At 37.6% G+C, this 12,339-nt stretch overlaps 1 protein-coding gene across 6 annotated transcripts in view; it reads right to left on the reverse strand.

Annotated features, from left to right (window-relative positions):
- SHTN1 (shootin 1) overlaps positions 1 to 12,339 on the reverse strand; it is a 124,887-nt gene that overhangs the window by 85,833 nt on the left and 26,715 nt on the right. For 5 of the 6 annotated variants that reach the window (XM_032281770.1, XM_032281765.1, XM_032281766.1 and 2 more), the window contains one exon: positions 2,152 to 2,212. In XM_032281770.1, coding sequence (XP_032137661.1) covers positions 2,152 to 2,212 — 61 coding nt within the window. Of the gene's footprint in view, positions 1 to 2,151; positions 2,213 to 10,892; positions 11,023 to 12,339 lie in introns of all 6 variants that reach the window. The other variant, XM_032281767.1, reaches the window with a different exon arrangement.

The following is a 12,339-nucleotide window of genomic DNA, read 5'->3' on the forward strand; positions in this document are numbered from 1 at the left end:
CGAGAGGCAGAGGTGGGAGGATCACTTGACGGCAGGAATTCAAAACCAGCCTGGTCAACATGGTGAAACTCCATCTCTACTAAAAATACAAAAAATAGCCAGGCATGGGACACACATCTGTAATCCCAGCTACTTGGGAGGCTGAGGCACAAGAATTGCTTGAATCCAGGAGGTGAAGCTTGCAGTGAGCAGAGATCACGCCACTGCACTCTAGCCTAGGTGACACAGCGAGACTGTGTCTCAAAAAGAAAAAAAAAAAAAAAAAAAAAAAAAAAAAAAAGAGATGTAGACCTAGTAGGTAAACATTACAGGGATCTTCAGATTTCGACTCAGCACCAAAACAGACGTTTCTTCCACCACTGTCCAAATGTGGAGTCTGGTGTCAAGGAACTTATTCCCTAAAGGTAAATGATACGAACTCAATACTGAAGGGCAGTCAGGTACCGGATAGTTTAGTAGATGAGACGGTAGTAGCAGCAACTAACATTTATCGAGCACTTACTATATGCCAGGTACATACAGTGTTAAGCATTTTTTATACAGATTACGGTTTTTTGTTTTTGTTTTTGTTTTCTTGTTTTTTTTTTTTAACCATCAAATGGCCAATGAAGCAAGGTCATTTACGCCAATTTTATTAATGCAGAAACTTGGATTTACACAAATGAATGCTCTTCACCGCTGATAAAATACTGCCTCATTCCCTTCCAAATCTGAAATTCTACCCTCTGCTCAAAAGCCAGGAATTATTTATCCCAGATACAGTTTTCTGACAAATACATAAAGTTTTCTTTTGAGAATGAGTAAACAGTTGGCACTCTGTTGTTCTGTGAGTTACCAGGAGAGTAAGAAAAAAGAAAAAAAGAATTAGCACTGTTTTCCTAACATCCAAATCTTAAATTAATTAAACACACTTAGTAAATGTAAAAACTAAATGAATACGACAATACAGATTGTTGTACTAATCTTCCAATCAATCCTCTCAGGCTTCAATTTGAGTTGCTCATAAGAAAAAATGTAAATTTTTAAAACTATCAAAGTTATTCAGAGGAAGAGACAAAGAAAGGGAAAAGAGAAATAGCAGATGAAAGCAGAATGTACATGTTACTTCGAAGGTTGACACTCCGGAAAGTTGCTTCTGCTTTTGTATAATGCAGGAGGCAAAGTCCCTACTGCCTACCTAGATCAAAATGTTTTGTAAGTTCAAACATAAGGAACTTGAACTATCTTCACTGTATACCAATCCACTATCAATAATTCAAGTATATTAACTGGTAACAATGCCAATGGTATAACTGTTTAAGATGTGACTCAGAGTAAGTATATTTCATAAGTACCATATAGTTGGAATTCACACATTTGCAACTAAGAGGTATTTCTAGTATAGCATATTGGCCTCCAAAGACAGGTAATATCAACAAGATTCCCCTTGGATGTTCTTTGTTACAACCAGACACTGAAATAAACTTACTGTTGAAATTTAACCATCATATTGCCTTTGTATGGCTGTTTTGCCTAGAATAAAATGTTCTGCTGTGTAGTTACCACGTCAACTCTTTATAATATCTTCAAATATCCTGATTGACAGAGCAACTGCAGAATGATGGAGAAAGGCCTGGCTTCCAAGGGAGGGGGCCATTTTCCCTGCTGCAGTCTGACCCTGTGCCTATGACATATTTCCATCTGATTCTTCTGGGTCTGATCAGCTATGTTGTCTTAGGGATAAAGTAATAACAGATTTACATCACCTAAAAAGTAACATAGCAAAAATTTGGAAAGTACACTTTTTGTGGGAATGTAACTTTCTTCAGTGAGAGGGCTATTTCAAACATTCACGCTCTTAAAAATAAAGTACTAGCACTGGCTTTTTTCAAGAAGCCAAGACAACAAGCCATTTTTGTTCTCCTTTAACTTTTCTGTATAGTTAAACTGTTTTATAACAAGTACAGGTTTTTCTAACATCATTGATAAAATAATAAGGCTTATTCCGTTTCTGTAAAGCTTAAAGTGATTCCTGAGCATTTTGGGGCAAATAGAAAGAATTCTTGCTTTCCTGATTGTATGACCAGGATATCATCAACTAAACCGGGTATATGTCTATAATCCCCCAAACCCTCTATGAGTTACAATAATTCCACTGAAATGCTTACGTACTTTTCTGAAATTCTTCCAGTTTTTTAACAGCTTCATCTCGTTCTTGCATTATTTTGTCACACTGAAATGAGAGAGAAAAAGAAATGTTAAACTTAAATCATAAATTTTAAGTTTGAAAAGGCAAGGACGAGCAAACTTATAAACAGCAGCAATTTTCTGAAAACAAAACAAAATTTGAAATCTTTGAAAGCATCAATGGTCATACAGACCTTCTAAGATATAAGTCACCTTCCTGTTAATGATCTCCTAAATAATAGACCAATTTAACATCCTTGAGTTAAAATACATTCATTCTTTAAGAGAATGTTTGTACCTCTTTTTATGTTGGCTAATGCAGTACACAGCCACTCATCTACAAACCTGATTCTAAACAGTTTCAACTATCCAGAACACTGGCACATACTTGTGAGGGATGGAAAGACTACTGCATGATGGCAAAAGGCAGCCACATGCCATGCACTCTCACCTAAGAAAAAGTGATCCGTGTGTCCTCAGAATTCTGAATAGGGGAAGGGACCAAGTTAAAAGGAGAAAAGGTAAAATATTCCATAATAAGCACATATCATTTATATAAACTGATTTTTAATTTAAAAATGTAGGAGAACTCACTGAAAAGGCTTTGGGAGGCAAGACCATAAAAGGCAAAAATAACTATTAGAGCATAAGGACCTTTTAGGGTATCTAGCATAGAAACAAATATCTCCTGTATCAATAGGCCCTGAAGGCTTTAATGATTTTTTCTTTTTGAGATGGAGTTTCGCTCTTGTCCCCCAGGCTGGAGTGCAGTGGCGTGATCTTGGCTCACTGCAACCTCCGCCTCCCAGGTTCAAGCAATTCTGCCTCAGCCTCCCAAGTAGCTGGGATTACAGGTGTGTGCCACCACACCAGCCTAATTTTTGTGTTTTTAGTAGAGACGGGGTTTCACCATATTGGGTCAGGCTGATCTTGAACTCCTTACCTCAGGTGATCCACCTGCCTCAGCCTCCCAAAGTGCTGGGATTACAGGTATGAGCCACCACACCCAGCCTGATTTTTTTAAAAAACCTAATATTTATTATTATAAGGACTGAATTCAATATATCTTGAATTTCATAAAACAGGGATATATAACATATTGTAGAGATAGATATTCATCACAAGCAGCTAAGACTTTAAAAAGTAATTTCTAACTCTTACAGTAATAATTTAAAATTCAATATCTTGGGATGACTCTCACCTGTAATCCCAGAACTTTGGGAGGCTGAGGTGGGCGGATCAAAATATCAGGAGTTCAAGACCAGCCTGGCCAACATGGTGAAACCCTATCTCTACTAAAAATACAAAAATTAGCTGGGCATGGTGGCACATGCCTATAATCCCAGCTACTCTAGAGGCTGAGGCTGAGGCAGGAGAATTGCTTGAACCCAGACCCAGGAAGTGGAGGTTGCAGTGAACCAAGATGGTACCACTGCACTCTAGCCTAGGCTACATAGTGAGACGTCTCAAAAAATAATAATAATAATAATATTGGGAATACCCTATTCCCTAGGAGTGCTATATGAATAAAGTACAATTTTAAATCATATTTGATTGCTAACCTGTCAGATAAATACATTGAAATTTCATCCCTCTGGATGTTTTTAATTTCAATTTTCAACAGCTAAAAAATTATGATGTCAAGTAACGTGAAAAATCCAGATTAAAACAATGCGATATTCTCACCTATCAGACTGGCAAAAACTGAAAAACTCTGATACCGGGAGTCAGGAACTCTCATAAACTACTGACGGATGTGCAAATCAGTATAATTGCTTTGTAAATAAACTTCTATCAGAATTGAATATGTAAATTCCCTATGACTCAGCAATTCTACCTCTAGGTGTATGTACCCAGAGAATCTCTAGTAACGTATAAAAGATGATATATACAAAAGGTTCCTCATTTTTAATAATAAATCATGGTATGTTCATATACTACACTATAGGGCAGTGAAAATGAATAAAGCCATATGTATCAACATAAATGTTAAAAACATCATGTTGAATGAGTTGCAGAAGACATATCAAATATCTTCTGTACACAAAAACATCTCATGTATTTCTATATGCTTTATGACACATCCAGTATAAAAATATGAAATGAGAAGAAATATACATTTACGACAGTTGTCTCTTGGGAGATAGGGAGGGGAATGGGACTAGGGATGGTGACAACCTTCAGTTGAATCTGCTGCATTCCTTATTTTTGAATTTCAAGAGAAATGATAGTCCTGTGCAATGGGTATTCATTATACAATTCTCTGCCCTTCTCCATCCTTTTAAAATGTTTTAAAATAAAAAAGTAAGAAGCTCATGGTTCAGTTTTCCCTTTCAGTCTCTAAAGAGCTACTGAAATGTTATACTATCCCTGCGCATATGGGTAAATGCATTCTGGCAAGAGAACCTGATGCAAGTACATGTGTTAAATTTGCAAAGCTGGTTGCTAAATCCTGACTTAGGATCCCCCACCCAATCAAAATGAGTTAGGCTGGACCACAGATCCTAAAGGAGAAGGCGTTTATTTGATTAAGGTTTCCCTATGGTGATCCATCCTCTGTATAAAATAATAATTCTGTCCAATATAGTCTCTAGTTCCAGCTGAAATAAACAACATTTGTGATTTTTTTGGTGTTTAAAATTTTAAATGGTAGAGTTCTAAATTCTCATATAGGCTTTTCGTAGATCCTTCCCAAACCCAAGTGGACTACATCAGACATCATAACCCTTAATGATAGGAGACTTCCAGCCGGCTGTTTCAGGAATGTTCCTCTCATTTTCAAGAATGGGCTTCTGTTTGTTCTGGACTTCCTCACCACCCCTACTGGTCTGTCCACCTTTCTCAACAATGCACAATATAGCATAAGGCACAAGAAGAAACCTAGTTTCCTACTAGGTTCAAACTCTTGAGTCATGATTACCAAGTGAAATATATCTGGTGCTTCACTCTCAAATTAATTACATATTTCTTAATTTGTCATTTCTGAAAAATGTGAGACACCTTATAAAAACCTGTCTTCATTTAAGAGCTGGTACTTGGGAATGTCGCTCCTAATTAATGTCACTGGGGTACCTCTAAGCAGCTCTCAAAGCTCTACCTGAAGGAATTAGAGGTTAATTCAATTCTCACTTCAGTCAAATAGCCAGAGTTTTTAGTGAGACTTTGGAAGACAAAAGCATTAAACAGGAACAATGCTCTATCTAGTCAGATTTGAAAAAGGCCACCAGTTGACATCATATGCAACCACTAATGCGATGCATGACAATTTTAGGTAGGCTTGTAGTAGTCACCCAGAACAAAGACGTTAGGTCCATGCTCTCTGCTATTAAGGCCCAGGTAGACAGGTTCTGGTTAATAACAGGTCTCAATGTCAGTTTTATTCCAACATGCAGGTAGCCCATTTCTGTAGTCCAGCTATGAGTGTTCACACTAACCCGATGGCTATCATCAGCAGCAGATTCACAAGCTGTCTCCCACCCCCAGCTGTGTTCTATCAGGGGTCTTCATGTTGCTTTGCTTTCTATTTTCTGCAACCACATTATGCTAGAACTGGCAGCCACAGAATTTACCATCTGTTATGCTGAAAGGGGTGTGAGTTGGGGGTGGGGAAAGTCTACACATGCTGCAAATGCAGCTTACTTATTCCAAACCAGAACTGAACAAAATATGGAGGATGTACACATTTACTAAAGCAGAAATCCAAACACCCACTTATTTCATTTTTTTAGGTGAACCCAGAGAAGTATCTTGCAAACTTTCTCTCATTCTACCAACAGAGGGAAGTCAGCCAGGATTACAGGCTTTTTAGGAAGAATGTTTCATCTTTACACCACACAGAAGCCCCTCACCCATCCCACCCCTTCTCTACCCTGCTCATGCAGCTGCAGCATTTGTAAAAAATGCTTCTTTTTGTGTGAGAATTGCTCATGAAGACTTTGCAATAGCAACAGATGTTCTTGGGCCCACATCACTTAATTATGATGCCCAACGATTCTCTGTAGCTCAAGGCTGGGGTAGAACCCAGAGGCACAACTGCTGGCTCATGTAAGCAAGCTGGATAACATTACATCTACTCTAGAGTCTCTATTTGGCTCTTTATGAAGTGATGAATTGACCGGAGGTTAGCCTTGCTGGTTTTGAAAGCCCTTAATATTAGAAGCCCTGGCTGTTTTCCAGATCTCTTCCTTGAGCCTCATCCAAGCAGATACCTGGCTTCTGAAACTAAACCAGGATTTCTGAGCATTGGCAGACTGATTTGCAGAGAAACAGCCTTTCCAGTGTGAACTGGTATCTTCCCTGTGCCACCCATTCCCCAAAATGGGCAGCTCAGCTATTCATCCCTCTCTTACATATTCGTCCAACTACTGTCAACATTAAAATGTCTGCTTTTGGGGAGTTGGGGAGAGATAGCAAGGTGAGAGATGCCAGATGTAGGTAATGGGGAGGAAGGCAGCAAATCACACTGCCACGTGTGTACCTATGCAACAATCTTGCATGTTCTTCACATGTACCCCAAAACCTAAAATGCAATAAATAAATAAATAAATGGAAGAAAAAAAATGTCTGCTTCAAACGGCTCAGCAGAAGTACAGATAACTGATATAGATACCGACACATCTTTATACTCTGTTGTATGCAAATGTCATGCAAGAAAAACCTCAACATGCTGAATTGTATCTAACTTCCACTAATAGAAACATTCATGCTTGTCTTCCTGGTGCACAAATGCATCAGAGGGTTGCTAGCCTATAGACAGGGCAGTTTAGGGCTCAAGAAATACATATATACACCACATATACACAACACCAAGATATGGGATGATCTATACATAGGCAAGTACACTACAGCTGACTGAATCAGACTTTGAAGCAAGTATCTACGATAATCATTGAATGTCATGATTTCCTTCTTCTGAGAACTGAACAAATTTATACAGAACCCACACAGGCCAGGTACTATGTTAAACACTGGGCACAATACATGAACACAATAGACAATGTGTTCTCACAAAAACTTATGATCTACCATAAAAGATCAACAAATGAAGTAAGTAATTCATAAGGACACCTGATATAATGTGAGAAATACTGCCAAACCAGAACTGAAAAAAACATGTACCCATTTCCTAAGGAATGTACAACAGAGGGTACATTGCCACTAAGTTTAAGGAAGTTTAACATTACACCATTTTTCTTGGAGTTCATTAATGTCCAGTTACAGTATTTAAAGATTTTAAATATTGCCAGCATTAGAATTGTGTGTATTTACCTGTTTTAGAATCCTAGGCGATACAGTGAAAGGACCATCGATTCATTTTTAATAGTAATCGACAATTCTACTGCTCCACCTATGTAAGTCTAGCTAACACTGTGCTTTCTGGATTTCTACACTCTTATCCATAAAGAATACAACACATTAAATCATTCCCACTAGGATGGAGTTCCTTTCACTCTCTCTTTTGGTGTTCTTTCTTCCAATTCAAAGTTCTTTCCCTCCAATTTTCACAGGCAAAAAAGAAGTGGTAGCTGCCCTCAAAGCTGTCTTGCAGCATTCTCCAAATTCTAGGTATTGTGTGTGAGATGGAAACACATGTCATCAGAACAGAGATCCTTGCTCTTTGTTTCTAGATAGATTGCTGTTAATAAGAGACTCATTTTCACTTTCAAACTGCTAAGTAATTACTTTTTCTCTGGCACAACCACTTGCCACTCTGTCTCAAAGAAACTGCATGTATGTGGATGTATTATGCATGAACAGTTAGCATAATGGATGCATATCTTGCTCTTTAAAGTGGCCTCTTTATTGATTTTTTTTTAAATAAAATACGTCGGGACCTTCATCCATGAATATTACACAAGAGGAAGAAATTTCAACAATAGACAAGTGAGCCAAGATGCAAACAGTATCATATATCCCGCTTCTTGAAACGTAAGTCTTGGAAAGTGTCTGTCTCATTCTCTTTTCATTCATTGTTCCTGGCAAGCTGACAGAACCGCCTGATGCACTGTTACAGTAGCTCACCCAAACGACTTCTAATCAGCCACTTAAACATTTATGCATTTCAAAACTCGATCTCAGAACATAATACTAAACATAAATACTTACTATGTAAAGGCAGACATTCTTCTATTATACAGATTTCCTTCTTTTTATGCACACTCCACACACACCCCCAACCCCACTACCCTGAGAAACGTGAAAGCTATTCCATTCAAAGCTCAATGACGCTTTTTCCCCCATATAGGAAAAAAACCCAAATGATTATGACAAAGATCCTGAGTGAGTCATAAGAGAATGCCCTTCAATTGTGGAGGCATGACTAATATTTGAATATGATAATTGCCACACAAGCAAAGTAAACCATTTTATTTGGTTGATTGCAAAATATATAGTCATCTATTTTTCCATACCCCAAAAATATAAATTTGAAGAGTTATTCATGTCAGTATGATAGGCTCTTACTTTTTTACATACTGCTAAGTCTATTTAGAAAACGGGCAAAAAATAATGGTAAGTAGCAAGCAGCACCCTTTCCATAATCCCCATTTATCTTGATGTTTTAAAAAAAGAAATCTCATTGTTTTTACATTTTAAGGCAACCACACCATGTGCTTATAGGCCAATATTTTGATAATAATACATTTTGCTTGATAAATATGATACATGCCTAAAGAAATATGCAGATGTTTTATTACCAAAAAAGCAACTGATTCTGCTTGTGAGGGAGCTAGAGAAGACTTTTTAAAACGTAAGCGACATTTAAGCCAAGCATTAAAGGGTAGTAAAAGTTTGTCACATGGAAAAAAGTAGGATCCTTGCCTTTTTGTTCTTTGTCCATTGCCCAGCCATGCTCTAGGCACTCACTTAGAGCAGCATAATTGATTGTGGTTATTTGTCAACTTATTTGGGGTCCTCATTAGAGTAGTTTTACTCAAGAGTAGGACTTTCATATATTTTTCTTTACATCTCAGTACTCAGAAGGCATTCAATAAAAAGGTTTCCCTTTAAAAGAGCTTTTCTTATAAACTCAAACAGACAGACTCTATTCTCAAAGTCATTGATAAAAACCATAAAATAGTCAGCAATTTTCCTAAAATGGGAGAACTACCAAAAAGAGAAAAAGATCCATTAAAACATTGGTCCATTCCCCCTGCCCCAAATTTCCTTCTTTTATCCTTGGGATGCATTATGCCAGAATCTATGTGTATACATACAAGTACACACATACATATACACACACATATGTGAATTCTTTGACGTAAGATTGATTTGTTATTTATATTTAACTTCCAGTTTTTTAACATAAACCAATAGCTTGTAAAGACAAATGACCCAGAAAAGGATCAAGTGTCATATTTGCTGTGGAAAATTCATGCACTAACAATACAGAATTAGGATAAAGTTGGGACCTTTGTGGAAGAAGAGTCAATAAGCTCCCACAGTTCACCTGCTTCTAAAAGAACACTGTAGTCAGAAGATTGACGTTTGAATCTAGACTCTGCCATTATCTGTGTAACATTGGGAAACTCACTCAAACCCTGTGGTACTGTTCTCTCCTCTGTGAAATGGAGCGGACACACTGCTGTTCAGAGCATGAGATGGGAAGAAGAGAGCATGGATGTCCCATAGCAGCTTCTTACTCCATGCAGCCTAAGCAACTAGTTCCCAAGTCAGACCACTTGTCTCAAGAGGAAAGACTCCAAACAGGACAGTAAAAGATCCTACCCAAAGGAATCACAACCACTGCCTCTTCCCACTGGTAAGGTTCATGACCTGGACACAAAGACTGAACATAGGCATGTGGAAGGCAGAAATACCTTGCAATTTATTCATTTATTTATTTATTTTGCTTCCTCTGTTCATTCTAAATTTCCCTATGTCAAATTAACCATGGAAAAAGGAGTCTTACCTTAGTTTGCTGTCCCTGAACAATTTAACCGTACTCTGGTCTGGGGCTACAATGGAAGGATGGCCACATGTATTTGCTGATGTCAACTGGACAAAGCTCACCCAGCCAGGCACAAGAGAGGGCTTTCCTAGAGAAAATGCTGTTCTGCATTTACCACCTCCGGAACTAAAGCTGCTTTCACTCATTCTACACTCTGTAAAAGGCTTTTATTATATGCTTCCCTCCTTTGTAATACAGCCCCCCCCCCTTTTTGGGGAAAAATCTGCAGTAATAAGCAAGCTAGTCTTTTAACAGAAGATAAACAGTGCAGTGAACTTAAAACCACTCTACTTTGTTCCACCCAACACAGAGCATTCCATATTGCTTTCATTTCTTTTCTTCCCATTTCTGTTAATAGTTATTTTTAAAGAATTACAACAGAAGCAGATCAATAATGCCTACAGATGTTATGCAAGTATTAGGCCACACTCTATGCAGAGAAACATGTAAACAGTTAATGGGCTGAGGTAATTTATAATCCTCCTTTTACCAAACGCATTTTATCTATAATACCACTTGCATAACAGATGATTCACTTAAAACCTCACTACAGAAAGTGGCTGTCAGTTAAACAATCATCATCTCCACCAACAATAGATGTATACAGAGCATCTACTATGTATCTTTAGGATACTGCTAGGTCTACATGTAAGCAAGAATTAAAGAAGAAAAGAATAAATAAATAATTTAATCTTCTTCCTCTTACATTATTCATTTTCTTCTACCATCCTTCTTTCTCTATTCTATGAAGACACCTGTTTGCTTTCCCTCCTCTCACCTTCTAAGTTAAGTCAAAGAGTGCTCCTGAATTAACTCCTCCAACTTGCTTTGTTCTTCCCGTGGGTCAGGAGCAGCTATGAAAAATACTCAATGACTGATAACATCTCAGCCTCTTTGTTCTCCTGGAGCTGGACGACAGTTGAGTATCATAGAGCAAGAGGCTCAAGTTATCCAGCCTAAGAATGACCCATTAGCTTTACTTTGGAATTATGGGGCATCAGGGGCCCAGGATCTAAGCATAACCTCCTTACCTGTTTATGTCCTCAGGACATTTGTGATTTTGCATGGTTATAGGGTTGAAATTAGAAATCTTGCCATATTACTATTTTCTGTGACTTTCTTACTCTGTGTGCGTGTGTGTGCGCGCGCACGCACGCGCGTTTTAAAACAAGATCTCACTCTGTTACCCAGGCTGGAATTAAGTGGTGCAATCATCGCTCACTGCAGCTTCAGCCTTTAGGGCTCAAGGGATCCTCCTGCCTTGGCCTCCCAAGTAGCTGGAACTACAGGTGCACGCCACCATGCCTGATTAATTTTTTTTTTTTTTGGGTAAAGATGGGGGTCTCACCATGTTGACCAAGCGAGTCTCGAATTCTGGGTCTCAAGTGATCCTCCCACCTGAGCCTCCCAAAGTGCTTCTTACCATATTGTAGATGCATACACTACCCCTTTTAACACGGGTGTCTTTTATCACCTTCGCCTACCATTCCCTGAACAACTGATGAAGGCAAGAGAAGAAACTTAAGATTTCACAGAACAAGAAGGATTTATTTACAAATAAGCAAAGGAGACTTAAAAATAGGTGAAAAATAATTATCTAAAAATCCATTATAATCTGCTTTGAACTAGAGTGCTCACCATTAATATCTCCATCCTTACTACAGCTATATAAGTGGCACATTAATAATGAAAAAGTTAAATATAATTCTAAAGAGCCCAATAAGTGATCCCAAATATCCCATAAGTTTCACAAATATTTAGCTTCTGCCAATTTTTATTACAACTCTTATTCTGAAATTTTAAAAATGAGGTTTCACAATTTACAGCAGTGATGGCTATCTTCTTTAATATCTACTAGGGACCTGTTTTATTAATTTTCTATCAGGAATATTCTGTTCTGAAATATTTGGCCTACCAACGTAATTTTTTAAAGTAAATTTTGTATCTAAAACCAAAAATAGACAGTGTGCTTCCTATTTTTCATTTGCTATTCAGTCCCTCTATGTTTCTGACCTTAGCCTGTCCTTCCATTTGTCCCCTCCCTAAATTTACAAGAAAAAAAAAAATATATATATATATATGGTTGCTAATATATACAGCTAATACTATGTGTATATAATACTATGTGTGTATATATATAGCTAATACTATACATATATATATACATACACATACACATGTATATATGTATGTATATGTATAGTATTAGCTATATATATTAGCAA

The sequence above is a fragment of the Sapajus apella genome, unplaced genomic scaffold (assembly GCF_009761245.1).
Source record: "Sapajus apella isolate SASKATOON/1434 unplaced genomic scaffold, GSC_monkey_1.0 scaffold13, whole genome shotgun sequence".
Taxonomy (NCBI): Eukaryota; Metazoa; Chordata; class Mammalia; order Primates; family Cebidae; genus Sapajus; species Sapajus apella.